At 37.2% G+C, this 22,161-nt stretch overlaps 1 protein-coding gene across 2 annotated transcripts in view; it reads right to left on the reverse strand.

Annotated features, from left to right (window-relative positions):
• Positions 1-3,140: 3,140 nt before the first annotated feature.
• The window catches only part of LOC120634935, a 134,821-nt gene continuing 115,800 nt past the window's right edge, over positions 3,141-22,161 (reverse strand). For both annotated transcript variants that reach the window (XM_039905828.1, XM_039905830.1), the window contains exons 4-11: positions 18,187-18,281; positions 14,142-14,409; positions 13,416-13,532; positions 12,517-12,596; positions 11,686-11,791; positions 10,585-10,728; positions 9,185-9,266; positions 3,141-8,162 (exon numbers count right to left, since the gene is read on the reverse strand). In XM_039905828.1, the coding sequence (XP_039761762.1) occupies positions 3,511-8,162; positions 9,185-9,266; positions 10,585-10,728; positions 11,686-11,791; positions 12,517-12,596; positions 13,416-13,532; positions 14,142-14,409; positions 18,187-18,281 (5,544 nt within the window). In that variant the 3' untranslated portion in view covers positions 3,141-3,510. The remainder of the gene's footprint in view (positions 8,163-9,184; positions 9,267-10,584; positions 10,729-11,685; positions 11,792-12,516; positions 12,597-13,415; positions 13,533-14,141; positions 14,410-18,186; positions 18,282-22,161) is intronic.

Genomic DNA, 22,161 nt, shown 5'->3' on the forward strand with positions numbered 1-22,161 from the left:
GCCAGGAGTATCTGTATGTTATCAAATTAGAAAGAAGAAAATTTGAAGAAGAACTTGAGTTACCGACATAGCTCAGCGAGTCACCTGAAGTGGCAATGGGCTGGGCACATAGCTCGGAGAACCGTTGGACGTTGGGGTGCCAAGGTGCTGGAATGGCGACCGGTAAATGCAGCGTTATTTGCCCCCCAACGAGGTGAATCAATGACATCAAACGAGTCGCTGGGAGCCGCTAGAAACAAACGGCCCAAGAACTATGTCCAGCAGTGGACGTAAATCGGTTGAAGTGATGAAGTTATTCTATTCACAATATCACCACACAATTGACAATATTTTGCACTTTTTAAGGCTTGATTACATTATATTATATTAATGATATTCTTTTTATATAAGTCCACTTTTGTACACATAGTTCAGTATTTATTTTTTACATAATAATGTAATTATTAATTTTTAACGTAAATGATGAAAACCTTATGTAGGTAGACGCCATTTGTTTTTAAAAACTCATCAAGTTAACCCTTTACTGCAATCTCACCTGCCTTAGCCTTCGTACAGGACTAGCTCGCTCGCAACCGAGGAGTCGTTATCGAGTATCAAAACTTTGTATCGTCACAGTAAAATGGACCGAATTCCATTCATTTTACATTCGCAAATCCTGTACTTCTGATTATTGTTTTACTAACGCCCGATCTAAAGAATCGAAGGCAAATTTGAGCTTTAACCGAATGCAAATAAGATCAATTTTACCTAAATGGTCAAGTGTTTCCATATTTGAAAACCAATCCTCGATTGCGAACGAGCAAATCCTATACTAAGGCTACTGTTGGTAAATTATGACTAAGATGGTAGCGGACTAACTGAACCCTAGTAAGGTTGTCATATTAAAAAGGTGACAATCACAAATTGAACAATGTGTACAAAGTAGAACCTAATTTATAATATTATTAAGGCCCATTTTTGAATAATTATAAAAATGTTTATAAAATAGATTATTATTTGCGATTATCATTAATTGAAACAGGCCCTTAAATAATTTTATAATATGATTGAAATTACAATTCCGATATAGTTAAGCAGTGCTAGCCTAGTGGTTAGGGGTTCGGCTTCAGTTGTGGGGGGGCCGAGTTCGAACCCTGGCACGCACTTTTAACCTTTCTAAGTTATGTGCGTTTTAAGCAATGTATGCCTGAGAGTTTCCCGTTATGTTCTAAAAAAAGGTGGGTGGAGTCCAACAATCAACAATTGATCACAGTAGTGGACTACGGCTTACGGTACTTTTTGTCGTGTGCAATAAAAGTATATTCATTCATTCATTCATTCATACGGCCAGTGGCGTGCACTGGGTCTTCGGCCAGGGTATGCATAAAGCAGATATATGGTATAAAATAGAAAAAATCCCCTCCAATACGAGCTATATAGAATCATTTGGGAAGGCAGTGCTTTTGTGCATGTATGATGTGCACGCAGCTGACTGACAGCCTAAAGCCTTCTCACTGTGGTAGGAGACCCGTTCCCTGTAGTGAGCCTGTAATGGGTTTATATGATGACTTCAAGGAGCAGTATGATGGCTTCGAAGGAATACTATTAATAATCAGCATCTTTGTCGTCAGCGTATAAGTGTCACAGTGTGTACAGGCATTTCCTGTGTACTTAAGAGTAGTTAGAATGAGTTAGAGTGAGTAAGAGTTGTAGAGAAGAGTAGAGAGTAGAGAAAATATTTGTATAGGTTTTTTATTTATCTCAAGATACTTAAGAATTACATCAAATAGATGTGAGCGATTGCTGATGTGATATTTGTAAAGTAATAAAAAAATCACCTTTTATAGTTTTCTAAAAAAAACTATATAAATCACAAAGAAGCTCAACGATATCGGAATTATAATAAAACAATCATATCGTAATTAGTAAATACAATTCCATGTTCTTATGTTATCTAAAAATTAAAGTAGAGTACGCATAAAGTTTGGGATGTTTTTTTTTAAATAACGTTAAGTATGTTAGTATAATCATATGCGTCATAAGTATATAGTGAGTCAACGTGTTTGTATACTCATTGAGAGTATAGGCGCGCAAGTAGAACTAGCTGAACGCAGAACGCGGGCAGAGGGGGGACTTCGCATCCCTATTCCCTTCGTTGCTCTATCGAGCAGTTAAGTTGACTCGCTCTATACTCTTTACAAATATGGTATGATTCTCCTATAATTTTAAGGGTTTTAATGAATAATGATCAACTTAATCAACTAACAGTCTCCACGAGTTAAGTAATTTAAGTATACTTTGTCTTCAGTTGCGATAAAATGAATTAAAAAATATGTCATTCATTTTCGCAAACATAACTTTTAACTTATTATATGAGGGCGAAGCTATGTAGTTTACCTGAGGGCTCATTATAGTTTCAGACTTTTCTTCGACAGTTACAGTACAGCACTACGTTTACTTTCATTTGTTTTCCAAAATAGCAGCCAATAGATACTCATATTTCTTTGATTTTTGTGTGAAGTTATGAGTCCAAAGTTACTTCTATAATTCATTCAATCAAATCATACAAATTGTAAATAACTAAATGTTAGGTAGTTTTTTCTTAATCATAAGTAAAAATAAGGCATACTTACGATTCAAAGTTAAAAAATGAATTGGAGGATCATATTGTACAACTACAGCGTGTGTTCCCAAATGTTAAAAAAATAACTGTAATATTTTTATTCGCATAAATGATGGTAGCTAGATATAAATTTATAACCACGATTGGCAGTGTTCGAAATTCGAAAAATCGGAATGTAAAATATATCCGAATTTTTTTTTTTTCTTATTTGATCGCAAACAAATCATAACCTAAGAACAACTTCTCTACTTTTTGGTGTTAGTATCTACGAAGTAAAACTTAAAAATAAGAAAAATAAATACTTTGAAACTGATTTCAAATTGAATTGCACGCAATAATATTTTTTTGTAAATATATATTATTATTAGAATAGATCTACGTATTGATTGCTACGTATTCACGATGGCACTTTCGGATAAATACATAGCAAAGTAAGCATAACAAATCTCTATATGTACAATGTGCGAATGGTTTTTATTTAACTTACCGCTCTGGGTTCTATCCCTTTTGAGCCTGATTATTTACTATATTTTGTGCATAGTGTATAACATATTGAACATACCGCCAAAATATCTATCTTGTCTATGGCACAAGACATCAAAGCTCAAGGAGGTTTGACAAAACAAAAACATTATTTACATAGTGATTCGTACATATCTGTCCAACGAATGACTTGTTTGTTTTTGAAAAATAATCTATTTCAATCTTTGTTTAGGACAAAGTTGCGCGAACACCCAATGGCAAATCCTTACGTTGGCACTCGTTGGATCAGAGTATAGGGTCCGACACAATATTTAACAATAATAATCTTATGAATTATGATAAGTTCGAAAGTGGGATTTTTTAAAAATTGGAGTATACAAACAGACGGAATCACTTCTAAATGCATCAGTAATCACTCGATAAGCTCATTGGAATTTATTGACAACCTGTTTTACCCAACTTTCTTTAGGATCATTATCATTTACGTCCGAATTCAGATCACTATTTTTGTTTATGGCAACACTCTGTCTTAAAGTGACAGGCGAAGGAACACTAGGTTTGCTTCTGGTTTCCCTGCTACTGTTTTCACTAACACTTCTTTCGAATGTTGCAACTTTGGAATTTACAGATTTCGGTTTCGGCAGCGGCTTTTTCTGAACCGTTTTATTAGTTTGGCTTTTAGTCATTTGCTCTATTTCTAAACGCCTTTCTAAAACCGATTTTGATGTAGATGGTTGTTCTGCGGAAGAACGCTTGTTTTCAATGACAGATTTCGTCTTTCTTGTAACAGAATCAAGACTGGCTCTTTCAAAACTAAGTCGTTTTATTTGTATATTGCCTTGAGATTTAGGTTCTTCCTTCGTTGATTTGCAGTCAGCTTTTTCATTCTTTTCTCTTTTCGCTAACTTTTCCTCGACACTCTTAGTATCTTTAGGTGTGGATTCTGATCTTGTGTACGTTGGTTTATAATTCGTGTTCCTCTTTATAGTTCGTGTATTAACACAATCTGAAGAAGAAGATTGCTCAATAGTTTTCGTTAAATTAGTGTTACATGTTACAATTTTACTTTGGACACTTGCAACTGTAGGTACACTCGCTATTTTAGGTTTAAGTGGTACAGGCGGAGCCACTTTTGCTTTCACAACCTTTTCCTTGTTTTCAACTCTTTCATCTTTATAAATATTTCTATTACTCCCAATCTGATGGTTTTTAACAGTCGTCGTAACAACTCTGGAATTAATACTACTTTTCTCTGTAACACTTGTTGACACAATCACTTTTTTAGTTCTGACCGAAGATTCTCGTTTAATACTTTCAACTCTAGTTAAATGTTTGTTTGCCATTTTGTCTTTTTCATTTTGTTCTGTATGTGAATCTTCCAGTTCATCTTGATCAGAGTAAACGGCTGAATCTCTGAACATGTCTTCATCGGTAATATGTTCTATCTTTTCAAACGATTTTTCGTAAAAACTTTCATCCGAATTTTGTTTTTCCACACACTTTTCAGTTACTAGGGTTTGTTGCATAGTAATAACCTTATTTTGGTTTTCGTGATATGTACTGTCACTGGATGAAGTAACGAAGGAGGAGTTCGAAAATAAGCTATCGGGTCTTAAGGCGTTTTTATTAATAAGTACATTGACGTTTTTAAGCGCGTTCTTTTCATTTATCAAGGTCGTTGGATCGACATAGTCTGATTGAGCTATTCTAGCGCCTAAATGCTTACTACCTTGCATGTAGACTGGCAATTTGTTAAGGCTCTGATAAGAACTGCAATTAGATTTAGATGGCGAAGGAGTACTACTCACCGAACTTGTAAGGTTGGTTAACATGCTTACACTCTTCTCGTAATTTGGTCGATACAAAGTCAGCTTTTCATTAATATTTTCGCAACTTTGTGATAAAGTTTCTAAGTTGTTTTTCTCTTTCTGACTCTCACTCATTGTAGTGTGTTCACAAACACTTTTGCTGAGAGCATCAGTTTGAATGGAATATACAATCGTTGATGTCGTGGGACTATTATCTGTAGACGTGATAATAACTTTAATTTCGGCCTTCATACTATTCTGACTATCTCCACCTTTTGTTTTAGAAACATCTTGTTTATTCTGAATATCGTCCGGCTGTTCATCACCAATTATACTTCTAAATCGCTGTAATAAGTTTTTAGAGTAACTTCGAGGATTTAATGCAGACCTCTTTTCATTGATTGGACTTTTTAAATCAGATTTTGTGCTTTCAAAACTTTGGTCATTTGCATTTATTTCTGTATCTTCACTATTCTTTGGAGGCGTACGGCTTTTAAATCGACTTAGAACATTTTTTAGTGAAAGAACATTACTCGTTGGTTTATAAATTTTATGTTCAGGATGTATAACATCAACGAGCTTCGGTTTTTCTTCAGTTTGTTCGACTGTTAATGCTTCACAAGATGATGTTGTAGACACAATTAAGTTGACTTGAGATGAGTTTATTGGGCTTTCTTCCTTACTTGTATCCAAATCTACTTTTTCAAAGTTGCTTTTATAACACCTATCAATCTCTTCTTCTAACTCTAATGTTGACTTACTTATATTTTGAGGATATTCTTCGTCTTTTGATTTTGAGCTTTTATTGAATTTCAGTATATCCCCTTCGCTCATGTAAGTTTCAACATCGTCGTAGCTTATTTCACTTTGATCAGATGCGATTGTAAAAGGTCGATCGACGCTCATGACTTTACCGTCTCTATTAAGATAAGTTTTGCTGTTGCAATTTGGCTTATATTTAAAGGTGCTTAAATTGTTTTCTTCCTGGCCACTCATCACAACTTGAAAACTTCTAGGTAGGGATCCAGATTTTCTATCTCTAGAAACGTTAAAGTGTTCTTTTTGTCGGCTCAGCCATATTTCTGGAGTGTTTGGGCTTTGTTGGTCAGGACTCATAGGTAAATAATCCGTAGGAAAAGCATTTGGTACTTCGTTATTTCGCCGACACACATCTATTAAGTTGTCATAAATGTTTTCATCGTTCGTTGCAGGGCCTTGATGTTCCATAGCAACGTAGTAATCTGCAACATTTGCAGTTTGCTGAACTTTTAAAACCTTTTCTGGGGATTTTACAGGCACATCATATACGCCATCTTCCAAGTTTTCACGCCGCTTGACTTCATCAAAAGTTAGGTAAACATAATCTGATTCTGGTCCGCAAATTTTTGTTATTGCGACCTGATTTTGGGGCGATGATAACCTTTTGGGTCGAGACACATGTGTGTTGTGCTGAATTAATTTACTTTTATTATTTAACTCATGTAAGCTATTATCGACTCTGTTTTCTATTCGCAGAGTTTCATAGATATGATCTTCATCAGAAGCGTCGTCAGCTTCACTTTGAACATTTCGTTCAGTATCGTTCTGTTCATTTATATTCAGCTCTATGTTTTCTGATAATTGCCTAGTATACTTTGGTTTTAACTTTGTGAGTTCATTTTTGGCTAAAATTACTGTATCCGGGTTTGAGTGGGACTTTAAAAGTCTCTGATGCCTTCTTTGTGCAGTATTACGTAACTGTTGTTTTTTGAGTAGCTTTTGAAATTCTCTATTTTCCAACAGGAGTTGAGATATGATTTGTTCTAGAGGTTGTTCAATTTCCTCGCAACTTTCTTGAACCTCTACTTCCTCCTGCAACTTTTCATTTTCATGTAATTTATCTTCAACTTCAGTTCCTTCTGATATTACTTTTTGCTTATTCAAGAACTTAACCTTTTCTAGTTCATTTTTTTTAAATGAATCTGTTTTTTCTATTAGCTTTTTATATGTCTCTTCATCGATGTCTTCATCTTTACTTATTGAATCAGGGATGTCTAAACTTGGTTGATTCTTGGATTTATCTATATTTAGGCTGTCAGTTGATTCGGATATGTGCAATATATTTTCCGTAGATACATCAGTAGAAAAATCAGTGTAAAATCGTGTTGTCGTATCTGATCCAAGGCGCAATCCTTTCGCCCTGTTCTTTTTAATTTTTGTGATTTTCTTTGGTATATTTTTAGTGTTATACATTTTTATTTCCAAACTCGGTTTGAGTCCACTGTTTGTCAATTTTTTTCTACTGTCAAGCTCTGGATCGGATATAATAGCTCCATCATTTGATTTAGTTTTCTTGGTAATCTTATTGGAACCACAATTTCGACATTCAAATTCTATCTTTTCACTTCCTTTGCTTTCTACCCTTTCACTATCACTGTCTTGAGATTTTTTAGTAATTATAACAGTATTTTGCAGACCAGGTTCAGACTTTCTTCTCCAAGTACCAATTTTGGATAGTTTAGATCTCTGTGGGTCGTCTTTAGACTTAGATCTTAAAGTATCAGTTCTGTGCTTTTCAATATTACACCTAGACTTCCTCATTGTATTTTCCCTACGTAAAGTCCCCGTTGCGTCAATTACTGCTATATTTTCTTTTATTTTTGAGCATTTTAGGCAAGTTTTTGGAATGTTCTTGACGTTCGCCATAGATGTGTTGGTTTCAGTCAAATCTTCTTTACTTTTACTGTCTGTATAACTAACAATATTGTCAGTTGAGTGGTAGCCTCTAGTTTTATTCAAAGACCCACTAAATTCTTTAGTTACACTCTCCTGTGAGGATTTAAAATCGGAACATTTGCAGGACTTCTTCCTTTCAATTTGTTCTGTACTTCCAGAGTCGATATAATGAAGGGCTCTATCACATTCTGCGCATCGATCCCTGGCTTCGTTATCAGTGTTTTTATTACAGCTACATTTTTCATCTTTTTTTTTTTCTTTAGTGACTTCAGTATCACAGTCTGAGCACAGATCTATGTAACAGACGTCGCATGTATAGTCTGTGCCTTTGTCTGCTGAAAACTGAGCGCAATCACAATCTTGGCTTTCATCTCTGGAATGATTTGTAGGATACTTTCTGTTAACTTTCTTAAGTCTTCCTCTGATGCCATTTTCAAAGGATTTCCTTCTTTCCCTCTCCAGCTTTCGTTTCTCGAGATATTCTGGGGCAGATAACTGTTTTCTCATGGATGCTTGTGTTATTAGGTTGTGAGATTTCTCGGCGAGAATGTCATCTGCAAAAAAAGACAATGTTTCGTAAAATGATTTTTAATCTCTTTTAAAGAGCTGAGTCACTTGAGTGACTATGTAGCTCGTGTGGGTCTACAATTACTACCTTACAAACTAGCTTATTCTACGTCTACCTACATTAATCTTAAATCTATATATATAATATACTAGCTGTTGCCCGCGACTTCGTCTGCGTTTGATTTTGTTTTTAAAGTATTCAGTATCGCTTAGCCTTAAATGAGTATAGTAGTATATATATATATAACATGTGACTGTCAATTAATTATAGACAAATAATTTGCAATAAAATAAAATTGTGACTATAATTAAAGATCTAAGCTATCCTATCTCTTAAGTTGGACCAGACTGCTCACGGTGTGCCAATTTAATTTAAAATCGGTTAAGTAGTTTAGGAGTCCATCGCGGACAAACATCGTGACAGGAGATTTTTATATATTAAGATATAAATATTTCGCGGCCTCAGAATAGGGGTTTGACAAGCTTATGTTAACATCAGCAAACATTTTATTCTGAACCTCGCTACGGACACATTCCATCAGAATGTGATATACATCTTCCCTTACACCACAGTCTGGACAATTGGGAGAAGGACTCTTTTTGAGCATAAACGAAAAATAATTACCTTGTACATAATAATTATGGTGACCTCCCTGGTGAAGCGGTGAGCGCTATGGCTTTAGGTGGAAGGTCTCGGGTTCCATCCCCGGCGGAGTTAATTTGGGGATTTATAATTTCTGATTTTTCTCTGGTCTGGTATGGTGGCTGCGGCCGAGGCTAGTTACTCAAATTCCGTAAAAGACATGCTGCAATGCGATTGAGCGTTCCGAAACCGAGACAAGTTTAATATAACTGGCATACCTAGGGGTATATACTTATTCGTCGAGACCACCTTGGACTGCATCATCACCTACCAGCAGTTGAGATTGCCGCCAAGGTCTAACTTACTATTAACGCAATATTACCTATAATTGACATATTTAAGTTGTTTATCAAAATATTAACATACCGTCAGTTTTATTTTGTCCCAACTCCATCACTAACTGTCGTGCATGCGAAGGGATCACTGCGTTATAGTTCTCCAAGATAACCTAAAAAACAAAACAATTGTTAGTTAACCAGTCATCTACAAATGGCAGAAAGAATTTAGTAGTGCTATCCAATGTTGCTGATGAAAGGTCAGGTTTCACAATGCACCCCTAAAATGAATGAATGAATGAATGAATACACTTTTATTGTACACCACAGAGAAAATTTACAGATACAAATACAATAGAAGGCCGAGTGGCGCAGTGGGCACCGACCCTGCTTTCTGAGTCCAAGGCCGTGGGTTCCATTCCCACAACTGGAAAATGTTTGTGTGATGAACATGAATGTTTTTCAGTATCTGGGTGTTTATCTGTATATTATAAGTATTTATGTGTATTATATTCATAAAAAAAATATTCATCAGCTATCATGGTACCCATAACGAAAGCTACGCTTACTTTGGGGCTAGATGGCGATGTGTGTATTGTCCTAGTAGTATATATTATTAGAAAAAAAAAATTCGCTAAATAGCGATCTCTTCCAGGCAACAAAGGCATATGAAATATTAGGATTTTAAACTACATTAACATAAAATAAACATAAAACATAGTACATATTAAACATAACAAATTAAAGATATGTACAAAAATATAAAATTTATTCCATACATATATACAAACATATACAAATACGCTACTATAAATACATAATTAAAATTACGGAACCTTGGCTAAATACGTAGCTATATCGTTCCTATTTTAACTCGTCCTTTGCGAACAGATGCTAATATGGTACTTGACATTGAGTTGGGTAGAAGGATAGGTACTCGCCCCCCCCCCCCCCCCCGAAAGAAACTGTCATGAAAATTTATTATTCTGAATTCCAATACCGAGATTACAATCTGTCTAGTTATTTGTTGTTTATATTATTTCGTTGTTATCTAACGGGAAACGTAAGAAAATGATGGTACTACTGAATTAAAACTGCTGTAGTTCTTTTTCCGCGGTTTTGACGGTTTTAACAAATACCGGTGGAACAGTTTGTATTCCTGGGATGTTACTCTACGTCCTTTCAATTAACTCAACGCCAAAAATCATGTCGATAGGTAATAGGGCGTGAAGGACGGACAAACAAACAATCGTACTTTCACATTAATAATATTTTAGTTATTTACGACTTTTGTGAGGAACTGTTTGTTTCCACAACTAACTTTGTGTAAAAATCAAGTTTATTGGTTGCTTAGTTAAGGCGTGAAGGACAAACAGACAAACAAACGCACTTTCATGTTTACCTATAACATTAGTTAGGATCCCGGACGCTAAGTTTCATGATAAAGTTAATCTAAATATCGAGATATTAGTAAAAGTAAAATGGACTTACTCTTTTTAGTAATAGAGTCCATTCTCGCTTGTGTCGTTGCGATCGGGCTTGCAGAGTTAGCTGAGAACGGGGCGCGTCCCATGGGATCACATGGAAGGACAGCGGCGCTCCCGCGATGGATTCCACGAGCATCATGTTGTTACACTGGAAATAAATAAATAAATAAATAAATAAATAAATATACTACGACAATACACAAAGCCATCTAGCCCCAAAGCCTAGCTTGTGTTATGGATACCAAGATGATTAATGATTTTTTTTATGAATAATATACATAACTAAGTACTTATAATATAAAGGCGCAAGTAATCCCTAACAGGTTAGCCCGCTAGCATCTTAGACTGCATCATCACTTACCTGGTGAGAATGCAGTCAAGGGCTAACTTGTAAAGTATTAAAAAAAAATCTAAAAAAATTATCTTTTGCTACTAAGTCCAACATAGCTTTTCTTAAATAGGTACTTTTTTAATAAAATGTACTACAGATTCGTAGTTCTTTTTAAATCCTAAAGTCTACGAGATTCTAATTACCAGCACGAAGTTTGGTTATAGGCGGTGAAACACCCCCGTGCCTCGGAGAGCACGTTAAGCTGACGGTCTTACTGCAACTAAACCGGGCTAAACTAAGGACAGTTGTAGGTATGATAACAGGGCACTGCCTATTAAAAAAATACTTTTCCATTGTAGGTATAACCGGCTCTTCTCTGCAGAGCATGCATGGAGACGGAAGAAACACGATACACGGAATGCTCCAATGCAATGGAGAACAACGCGCAGCACACCAACGCGAGTCCATGAAGTGAGCTCGGCTGGCTGGAGTGACCCAGCGGGGAGCCGCATAGTGGCCATACGTACAACCAAGTGCGGAAAAGGCCCAGGAACAGAAGTAGAAGAAGCTGTCGATCTTGCACCTGATCTATTTCCGGTCGTGTCGGAGCTGCCTTCAGAGTTATTCACACACTTATGCACTAAAATACCTAACGCGGAGTTGGAAGACACTCTCGAAATTGACCACCGTGGAAACTGTTTCTTTTATATCGCATAATCTGACATTAGAAACATGCATTTCCAATTTATTTATATGTTTAGATGTATGAGTTACCATTATATGTGACTTATAGGCCAGTATTCCATCTTCTCTGTTCTTCGTGACGAGCAGCATTTTGTCGAAGAGGAAGGCGTGTCGCATTGCCTTTGCGCCGAAAACTCTGAAAGTGATACGTTAGTTGTCATTCAAAACTTGAACTGGGAAGCAATAACATTGAATTAAATAAAAATAAAAACAAGTCTATCTCATTGTAATATGGACCTTTGAAAAATAGATCGAAACTGCAATGTTTCCTACTAGACGGCGCTATAGTCGCTATAAGACTGCAGTAAAAGGTATATACTAATTTCGCCAACGACGGTAGGAGAGCCGCAGATTAATTGGTCAAAGCGCTCAAATCCTGTCGGTTCCGAAATTTTTTATATGCAATTTAAAAATTAAAAATATAAACTATAGGCCTCATAAGAAGGCTCAGAACTCAGCGATCGATTGAAAGAGCTACGTTAGGAGTATTATCTCTACGTGATCAAATCACAAATGAGGAAATCCGTAGAAGAACTAGATTCACCGACATCGCTCAACGAGTCGAGAAGCTTATGTAGCGGGGCACATAGCTCGGAGAACTGATGGACTTAGGGGTCTCAAGGTGTTAGAATAGCAACCCCACACCGGTAAACGCAGCGTTGCTCACTGGAAACAAGCGGCCCAGAATCGTGGGGTTTGGAACGCCCTACAAAAAAAATCCTATGTCCAGCAGTGGACGTCAATCGGTTGAAGTGATATAAACGAAAATATTACTTGCGAACGTTGCCATAAAGTTTTTAAAATAGCTTGATAATGCCTACAAAAAGTCAGCGACAGGCTATAACAGTATATTAGGTATACCTAAATGTCCCTTCGGCGCATAGCTCTCCGTACGTCGTCAAATCTGGCCCATTCCATCCATACAACAGCGACTGGATCTCCTGCAAAACAACATACTGTTGTAAGTAAATTCATGATCATCGTTTTTAACCCATTACCGGCCCACTACAGTACGGGTCTCTTGTCAGATTGAGAAGGGTTCAGGATGTAGTCAATCACGCTGGCTAAATGCAAATTGGTAGACTCCACGCGGCATTGAGAACATAATGGAGAACTCTCAGGCATGCAGGTTTCCTCGAGATGTTTTGCTTTACCGTTGATGCTGATCAGTGGCGTGCACTGGGTTTCTTACCAGGGTATGCATACAGCAGGAAAATTGCATAAAACGACAAAAATCCTCCTTTTATACGAGTTATATATCAATTTTAGGGTATACAGTGCTTTTGTGCATGAATGAAGTGCACGCCACTGATGCTGATACCGCCATGAAACTGATCCCACTGCCTTTTTAAACACTTCCAAGATAACATTTTTTTTATTCCACTACAAGCCCTTGACTGCAGTCTGCAGGATTAAGTATCGATGCCGTGGTGGTTTTTAGTTTGGGTATACCCCTTTAGAGGGCAGAGTCCCACATAACCTCCGTCCTGCCCAAGGGTCGGAGGTAGCAAAAAGCTTTTCCACCACGCCTAAAAGTAAAAAAAAGGGGTAAGTATATTAAACCCATACTAGGGGTATGGGTTTAATATACTTACGGCTTCTACGCGACATCGTATCGGAACACGAAATCTCATCTTTGTTGGTAGAATGGTTTCTAGCCATGGCCGAAGCCACCAGATAAAAACATAACATCTTGTTTTCATCATCTAGAGTTTGTGGATACGCCTGCAGAAAGCACCACTAATGGTGGTAGGGGGTACCTGAACTCTGACAGCATGTTCGTGCCGCCTCTTCATGTCATCTATGTGATGGGCGATGCTGGTCATCTTCAGCAAAGCGTACTCGGTCTCGCGGGATGCGCACTGCTTAACCACATTCTGGAATGAATATATTTTGACTCAATAGCGCCCGAAATTTATGATCACTCTGCATGAGTGCGAGATCGAAAAGAGCGTTCAATCAACCCAGTCAACGCTTATTCAAAGAAACCCCTAGTCAATATTTTATTAAATCAAACCATAACTATCCTGATCCCTGTATCAGGATAGTTATGGTTCGGGGGGCTATGGCACGGGGCTTCTCCCACAATGACAAGGGATTAGGTCCTAGTCCACCACACTGGCCCAGTGCGGATTGGTGGACTCCAATAAAAAACAAAAAAACTTTATGGTCGAGAGGCAAGATCCCTAATTGATGTATTTTCTGCTGAATGCTAGGCAAGAGTTGACAAGTGTTTAACTGCAATTCAGTTCGCTAAAACACTTACTTGTAGCAGATTGTACTTCACAATCTAAGCCTTCAACAAATAAGATGTCAGTAGTAAAGGTAGCTTGATCGAAGGGCAAGTACGGCTAACATGCTTCCTGGACCCTGGACTCTAATAAACTCGCTGATCCTTCGCGTTCGAGAGGGAAGCACTTTTAATGCTTTTATGATTCCTGGATAAGAGTCGAAGAGTCTTAAAACTAGTTCCCTAAAAGACTTACTTGTAATAGCAAATGGTACTTCAGAATCCGTTGCACAGGCTTCAACAAATACGATGCAAGAGGTAAAGGATGTCTCAGCTCCATTTGCCGTTCTCGAAACTCCCTGGCGCTCTGCGGTCGAGACGCGAGTAACGCTAGACGCTCCATGGTCTTTGGATAACCAGTGCAGTATGAGGTGTAATCCGAGAAACCGGTGGTGTTGTTAACGAAACACCTCGCTATGCAGGTGGCGTCCAAGCGGCACGAGTTCAGCTCGCTGCAGAGTGATCTGAAAATGGAATGGCTATGTTTCAGAGAAGTAAAAAACTACACAACGTAACTATGGATCAGATAAGAAAGCTTAGAGTCAGTAAGAAGAATCAGAGCTCGTCCGAGGATACTACTGCTAATGTCACAACAACTCTCCTAGTACCAACTGAGGAATCAATTAGTTGGTTTTCATGAAATGTGTAAAAGGAAAACATAGGTCTTGGCCTTGCACGGCGATTTAAAAGAGCGATTTGACCTTTTTTAAATGGTTTTGATCGAAATTTGTGCAAAATAGGTGTTCCGTGTTTATAATCATCATAATTTTCTGCCTGATGCCTCATAGGAGTGAGGGATTTATAGCTTTACCCACAACGCTATCCTTATGCGAGATCGTGATAAAAATCTCATATTTCCTAATTCCAGGCTGGAACTGACTACCGACTATTATTAATTAACCGGAAACCTCAATAAATACACAATCTTGATCTGACCAAGAAACAGAATCTGGAACTTTGTTATCTTAAGCTGAGCATGCTAACTGCCAGACGAAAAAATAATCATCAATATCAACTTATTACCGACCCACTACAGTCTATGGAGCAAGGGTCTACTCTCAGAATGGCAAGGAATTAGGCCTTACTCCATCCATCTCGATTGCCTTTGAGAACTCGCAGACATGCAGGTTTCCTCGCGATGTTTTCCTTCACCGTTTCAGCGAGTGATATTCAATTACTTCACGACAAATAAAATATGACCCAATAATTAAATGTTCTAAAATTAACATTCAAAGAAAATTCTATGCCTTCATTTTTGGAGTCGTTTAAAAACCTCCTCGACGTACCTACATCTTGCAAAGGTTATGGTAAACATTTATGACGAGAAATAGCCATGCCCTTTGTTCGAATTTCTGTTTTAACTTATTGTTTCCGATCATTCCAGACTTTTACGACCACTTCGTGGGAAACGTGACTTTTTATGTTTTTATGGATTTTCCACAGGCACTTCCTTTAAGGTAACTACGATTTTATAATTATGTTTATGTTTTTAAAAACACATGTTTTGTCCTTACTAATATTATCAATGCAAATGTGTGTTTGTTTGACCTTACTTCACGCCCTAATCACTTTACGCAACCAATAAACTTGATGTTTGGCATATAGTTAGTTGAAAGAACGGTGAGTGTCAAAACTACTTTATATCCCGCGAAAACAAATGGTTACGGATTTTTACCAATTTTTTACCGTAATAAAAGGGGATGAAGAACGAGGGCAACAGCTAGATGCTAGTGAGTTTATAACTTCTACATTGACAGGTTTATTTCGTCAGTATTGCTGACGTCATTGTTATTAAAAATAATATCACGTCAGAGGCGCCGTCATATATAATCAAACTTAATATTTTATTATTTTATTTGTATGTACAGAAATCTTCCAGTTACAGTTTTGTTATAAGTATAGATTATAGTCGATAGTCCTCTGCAATGGACGTAAAAACGATTAAGCATAATATTATTAAGTTTTTCCATAATAAAAGGGGTCGCCATAACCCTCTGTTATTGATACCCTGCCCCTGATATTTACACGGACAAAAGTCAGAGCCGAACTTGGATGTCGGGAAAAAATAACGTTACTCTAAACCCACAGGTTTCTGAAACAAATATCTAGGGGCTTATTTATAAACTACTTTAAATAAGGGACGGCCTAACGGATTAAAAAACCTCCTCCCTATCTCCACTTATGCATTACATCTAAAAGAGAGCTGCCTCTATGGGTTATAAACTTTCGCCTTACTTATTTATTTAATTTATTTAACTCTTTATTGTATACCACAACATTAACATATAAAAATATTCAATAAAAAAGAAACATAAAGAAAGAAGTAGAATACAGGTGGCCTTATCGTTTAATAGCGATCTCTGCCAGGCAACCTTTGAATTAGGAAAAAAGACTGCTGTGGTACTAATTTTAAAAAACATACATACGAATACATAAACTAGTTAGATCCAAAGTATATAATATAAAAAATAAATATAAAATAAACTATTATATGTAATAACAACACATACGTATTTAATAACTAATTTCCATTATTAATAAGAGCTAGACTTTTGGAGACAGCTGAAGAAAAAAATGCCTTTTGCCAATTTGAGAAGCCGAACTTATGAAGCCGAAATGTGCCGATAATAAGAAATCTGCCTCCCTAGAGTCCATTTATAACGCAGAATTTAAGAAAAAAGATTTAAATACAACATTAACATTTAATACACATGTATATATATATGAGTATGAGATAGTGAAAAATAAAACTCAAATGCGTCCCTGTACAAAATATCACACGCAAAAAAAACAGCTGAAATGGCACCCGAGAAAATGTCGATAGACAAAGTCGTCGTTTATTCGAGGAATGCTTAGCTATTGCAGAAACTTGGGTATTTTATTACAGATTCTTATGTTACGTTAACAATTTGTTTTTTTTATATTTGTTTGTCTTCGTAAGTGTGTACGTATTGGTACGTTACACAATACAAATGTTATTCACACACGAAACGTCTTTTATCTTAGCGCTAATTTTTTCCATAAAATAAAAAAAAACTACGTATTGACATTACTGAGTATTTCTATAACTTTTTTTTAACTATTAATGTACAGTGATATTTCCTCTTAAGTTGACGTAAAAGAACATGTTTAATAAAAATATAAAACCTTTTTTGGGATACTCAAATCTTTTTTTTTATAGAAGAATTGATAGACTAAGCATCAGTGCACTGGGTTTCTCACCAGGGTATGCATACAGCAGGAATAATTGCATAAAACTGCTAAAATTCTCCTCTCAAAATTGATATATAACTCGTATAGAGTTATATATCAATTTTAGGGTAGGCAGTGCTTTTGTGCATGTATGAAGTGCACGCCACTGCTAAGCATGATGGATCCACCTGCTGGTAAGGGGAAACCCATCGCCTATAAAAATCGCTATACTTCACAGGATATGCAAGGAAGGAAGTTCCCCGGGCGTCTAACCAACAAGAGGGACATGCCGTGGTTGTTTTTAATTTCGGTATACCCTCTTTAGAGGGGGGGAGTCTATCCTACTAGTCTACGTATAAAGCTTATCTACCACACCAAAAAAAAAAAGGATATGCAAGGAACACATTCCAAAAAATGCCGCCTTTTGCCCATTAAACTGAGGCGTAGATGTTAAACCTCATTGCCTGTATTAACCACGCCATTTAGACCACAGCAATGCTACTTGGGGGCACAAACCATAGCGGTGGGACGAGCCCTGTCACAAAAAGCTCTACCCCTACCAAATCTACTTACTATCGAGTCATGTCATTCAAATTCAAATTCAGAATTTCTTTATTCATGTAGGCCAATCACAGGCACTTGTAAATAAATAAATAAATAAATATAATACGACAATACACACATCGCCATCTAGCCCCAAAGTAAGCGTTGCTTGTGTTATGGGTTCTAAGATGACTGATGAATATTTTTATGAATAATATACAGAAATACTTTAACATTCATGCTCATCACACAAACATTTTCCAGTAGTGGGAATCGAACCCACCGCCTTGGGCTCAGAATGCAGGGTCGCTGCAAACTGCGCCAATCGGCCGTCGAAATATTCATCCGTCCGTCCGTTATGAAGCGTTCATACATATTTGTTTACATAATTGTAAGGGGACGGTGATATCTTCGTTCGAAAACTTAAATCTAAAGCTACGAGGGTTCCAAACGCGCCCGGTTCTAAGAAGAGCCCACAACAAACTTAGCCGGGTAAATTCTCTTACCTATTAAAATTGTAGATGTCTTCGATATTATTGAAGAGTTCTGAAAGCTCCTCCTCGGAAAACGTAGCGTCCCGTCGCCATGCGTGCAGATAGCCCTGGAAGAAAGGATATGACGTAAGTATTAGATTTCATTCATGGTTCATTATCACCAATCCGCACTTGGCCAGCGTGGTGGACTACGGCCTCGACCCTACTCATTGTGGGAAGAGACCCGTGCCCTGCAGAGCCCCCGAGATGATATCCCCCGATTATATCCCCCGACTAGGGATATAATTAACGTGTCCACCTGCAAAAGCACGGAAACTGGGAATAGGAGAAGTTTACCCCCGTTTATTATTACACATATATTATTTGGATATTATTACCAATTGTGCGCTAATGTTAACCCCCTTTTATTACTACACATATATTATTTGGATTTTATTTCCAATTGTGCGCCAAAGAGTTGATAAAGCTGTGGGAGAAGATAAATCGATATCCTTTGACGTTTCAAAAGTGCTTATAAATTAGGCCTACTTGAAATAAATGAATTTTGAATTTTGAATTTTGAATTTTGAATTTGAATTTCTCCGCGGTGCTGTTGTGGCAAATAGGATATGATCAAATATAGCGTTGGTATATCTCCGACGAGGTATACAGGTGACATAAAACGTGTTGCTAGAAGCAGGTGGACCCTTGCGGCAAAAGAACGTGGTATTTGGAACTCCCTACGAAATACAGTCCTGCAGTGGACATCCATTGGTTGAAACGATGATGATGAATCATCAACCCATTTTCGGCCCACTACGGGTTTTATCTCAGCACGAGACGGGTTTAGACAGTACTACCGTAGACTACCGCGCTGGCGAACTGCGGATTGGTAGACTTCACACGCCGTTGAGAACATTATAGAGAACTCTCAGGGATGCTGGTTTCCTCACGATGTTTTCCTTCACCGTTAAAAGTGATAATTAAATTGCTTAAATTAAAAACGCACATAACTCCGAAAAGTCAGTGGTGCGTGCGTGGGCTCGAACTTTGTCTTCACGAAACGAAAACCGAAGCCTTACCCACTAAGCTATCACCGTATATAATTATTATTTCAAATAAATTGACCGCTAGCCTACAAAGGATATAAAACCGTGCTTAAAATAGATCCAGGACACGATAGGAGAGCAGTTTAGAGCCAAAGATCCTTCCACGCGTTCGAGCCAAGTTTATAACAAGTATGGGCTACCGGGAATGATTCACTAAGTGACAATAATGAATCATTTCTGCATGTAGTGTTCTTTATCGCCACGGGACATGTATGGAATCACAACACACTATAGTACAAACCCAAACACAACTGATTAACTAATATATCATATCCTACTAATATATCGCAATATATTTATAATAATATAATCTTTATTAAACAAAACATAAGTAATTAGGTATAAACAAAAAGTCGATATAAACAGTCGACTGACTAGAAACGGACCTAGATTAGTGATATCTGCATATCGTCTGAGAAAAGTACAGAAATCCTTTGTGGGGATGGGTATATGCTTTTACAACATGATACCGAAGGTAATATTAGATCTACCTTTACTACCTTCGTGGTTACTACACGAATGATGAATTCCTTACGACAAGGCTGCTTGGAAGCAGGCCACTCCGCTCTCATCTCTCACGAAACAGAGAACATTCTAAAGATTGTTAAACTTTAAAATGATGTTGGAAAAGAGCAATCTGCTGAGTTTCTTGCCGGCTCTTCTCAGTGGAATCTGCCTTCCGAACCCGTAGTAGAGTCACTACAAACAGACTGACTTGACGTTTCAAAAGTGCTTATTAATTAGGCCTACTTGAAGTAATGAATTTTGAATTTTTAACTTATTAAAAGTTTAGCCATAAATATGTTAAAGTTTATAATGGGTAGGCATATGTAAGTTTTTAAATAATGTATCATTAAAAACTTTGATTCGTCCGCTTGTAAATTATTCCAGCGAATAGATGTAAGTATATATGCTGAGAACGGAATTATTGCGTTTTTGATCTATTTTATTGAACTGAAGAGGCGCAACTTTTTTCCGCTTAAAAACTACGTACCTATCTCCGTGCAAATAATCACGTAAAGCTGTGAAGCTTTACGAACCTTTACGTAGTATTTGTAAATTTGTACATGAAAAACTCAACAGTCAATCTACCAGTTCTTACCAGGGCGAACTCAGGGCTTCCCTAAAGAACATGCCTACGCAACCAAAACTACGCTACGAAATTTAAAAAAAGTTGAGATATACGTGAGAAGTTCACTAGAAAAACATTTGCTCGACCCGGGTATCGAACCTGAGGCTTTTAAGGATCTTTAACCAAACTGAATGTTTTGGCGTTACAATTTGGATTTGTAAAAAGAAGAAAAATATAATTTAAAAATAGAACACCTATCATTACAACTGTAGAGCTGTTAAAGTACTAGGCAGTCAGAAAATAGGAGAGGTATTATTATCTTTATAAAAATGATGATTTAAAAACACCTAACGTCACCAAATTCGTCACGCTAGTCACGTACCCAGACTAAACGCGGCATGGCTGTAAACAATGGTTGGACACCGGTTTGCCCACTGTCATTGTCACGCGTTAAATACTATCGTATGTGCACTCAAGATCTCGTTACAGGTTTTTCTCTGCTTTTACTGAGACAGTTTTATAGTACCGACATAGTTTTTGCCGTGCAAAGTCTACACAGCAATGCACACTAACCAGCGTGGTGGACTTTGACAAAAGCACACTTTTTTACAAAGGAAAAAATCACGGTTCCTAAGATATATACTCGTATATAGAGTTCTATTGTTTACCATTTGAATTCGTCACTTGTATTTTTTGTTAATTAGTGTTAATAAGTTATATCCCTACCAAGATATCTGATCTTGACAAGTGACTAGCAAACTGTAAACAAACATTCTTATTACTGTACTAGCTGACCCGCGCAACTTCGTCTGCATCAAATCGGTTATTGCCCGTTTTAATATCTTAAAAAAACCAAGAACCTTATTTCAGCGCCACCTACTGGGTCCAATTTTATTTATAAACTGTATGATACGCAGCCGGGCGTACCTCGGCCCCCTCGCACCTCGACCTGGGCTTTTCTTGCTTTTCGCATTTCTAAACCCGTCGTAACTTCTAAACGATAGGTCCAACTTGAATAACCACACAACTGACACACACACACACACAAACGCACGGACTCTGCTGCTTTTGCAGCTTGTTTTTCCGGGATAACAAGTATTTTGTCACTTTTCAGGTCCTCAACTATGCCTATCCAAAAAAACCACGTCAATCTAAACGATGGTTTACAAACACTTTTTTAAATTTCACGCAATATTGTCTTAAATATATAACTGAACGCGAGTTCTATCTATTTAAATAACGTCACAATTTCTGGCCGAAACCAAGAATCGAAACCAGTGACTCGGGATCCTTTGTCAAACATTCAACCTTTTAGACCATTGTTGATGTACTAGGCAGTCATAAAAAAGGAGAGTTGTATAAGTCTTCTTAACAATGATGGCTTACAAACACTTGTTTCTAGCATTAGTTAAACAAGCAACGTACACAGACCAAACGCGGCACGGCTGTAAACAATGGTCGGACACCGGTTCGCCCACTGTCATTGTCACTGTCACGCTCTTACTATCATGTGTACACTGTAACCCAACCTTACCGGTTTTCCTACTCTGTGTTTACTTATTTGGCCGAGGTTACACCGGCGTATAGTAAAGAAAAAATATCACCTCCTTTGCCAACAGTTTTGCTGGCGTGTACTCTATTCACACTTCCCAAATGTTGTGATGAAATGTTCCCAGAAGAGGTGTTCACAACATGGATCTCAAAAAACTGGCTATTTACACATTATTAAAAACAATATTTCAAAAACGCACATCTAACTTTTCGAAATTATGAATGAATCAATGAATATACTTTTATTGCACACCACAAAAAGTACATAGAACAAAA

Source organism: Pararge aegeria, chromosome 25 (genome assembly GCF_905163445.1).
Source record: "Pararge aegeria chromosome 25, ilParAegt1.1, whole genome shotgun sequence".
NCBI classification, from domain to species: Eukaryota; Metazoa; Arthropoda; class Insecta; order Lepidoptera; family Nymphalidae; genus Pararge; species Pararge aegeria.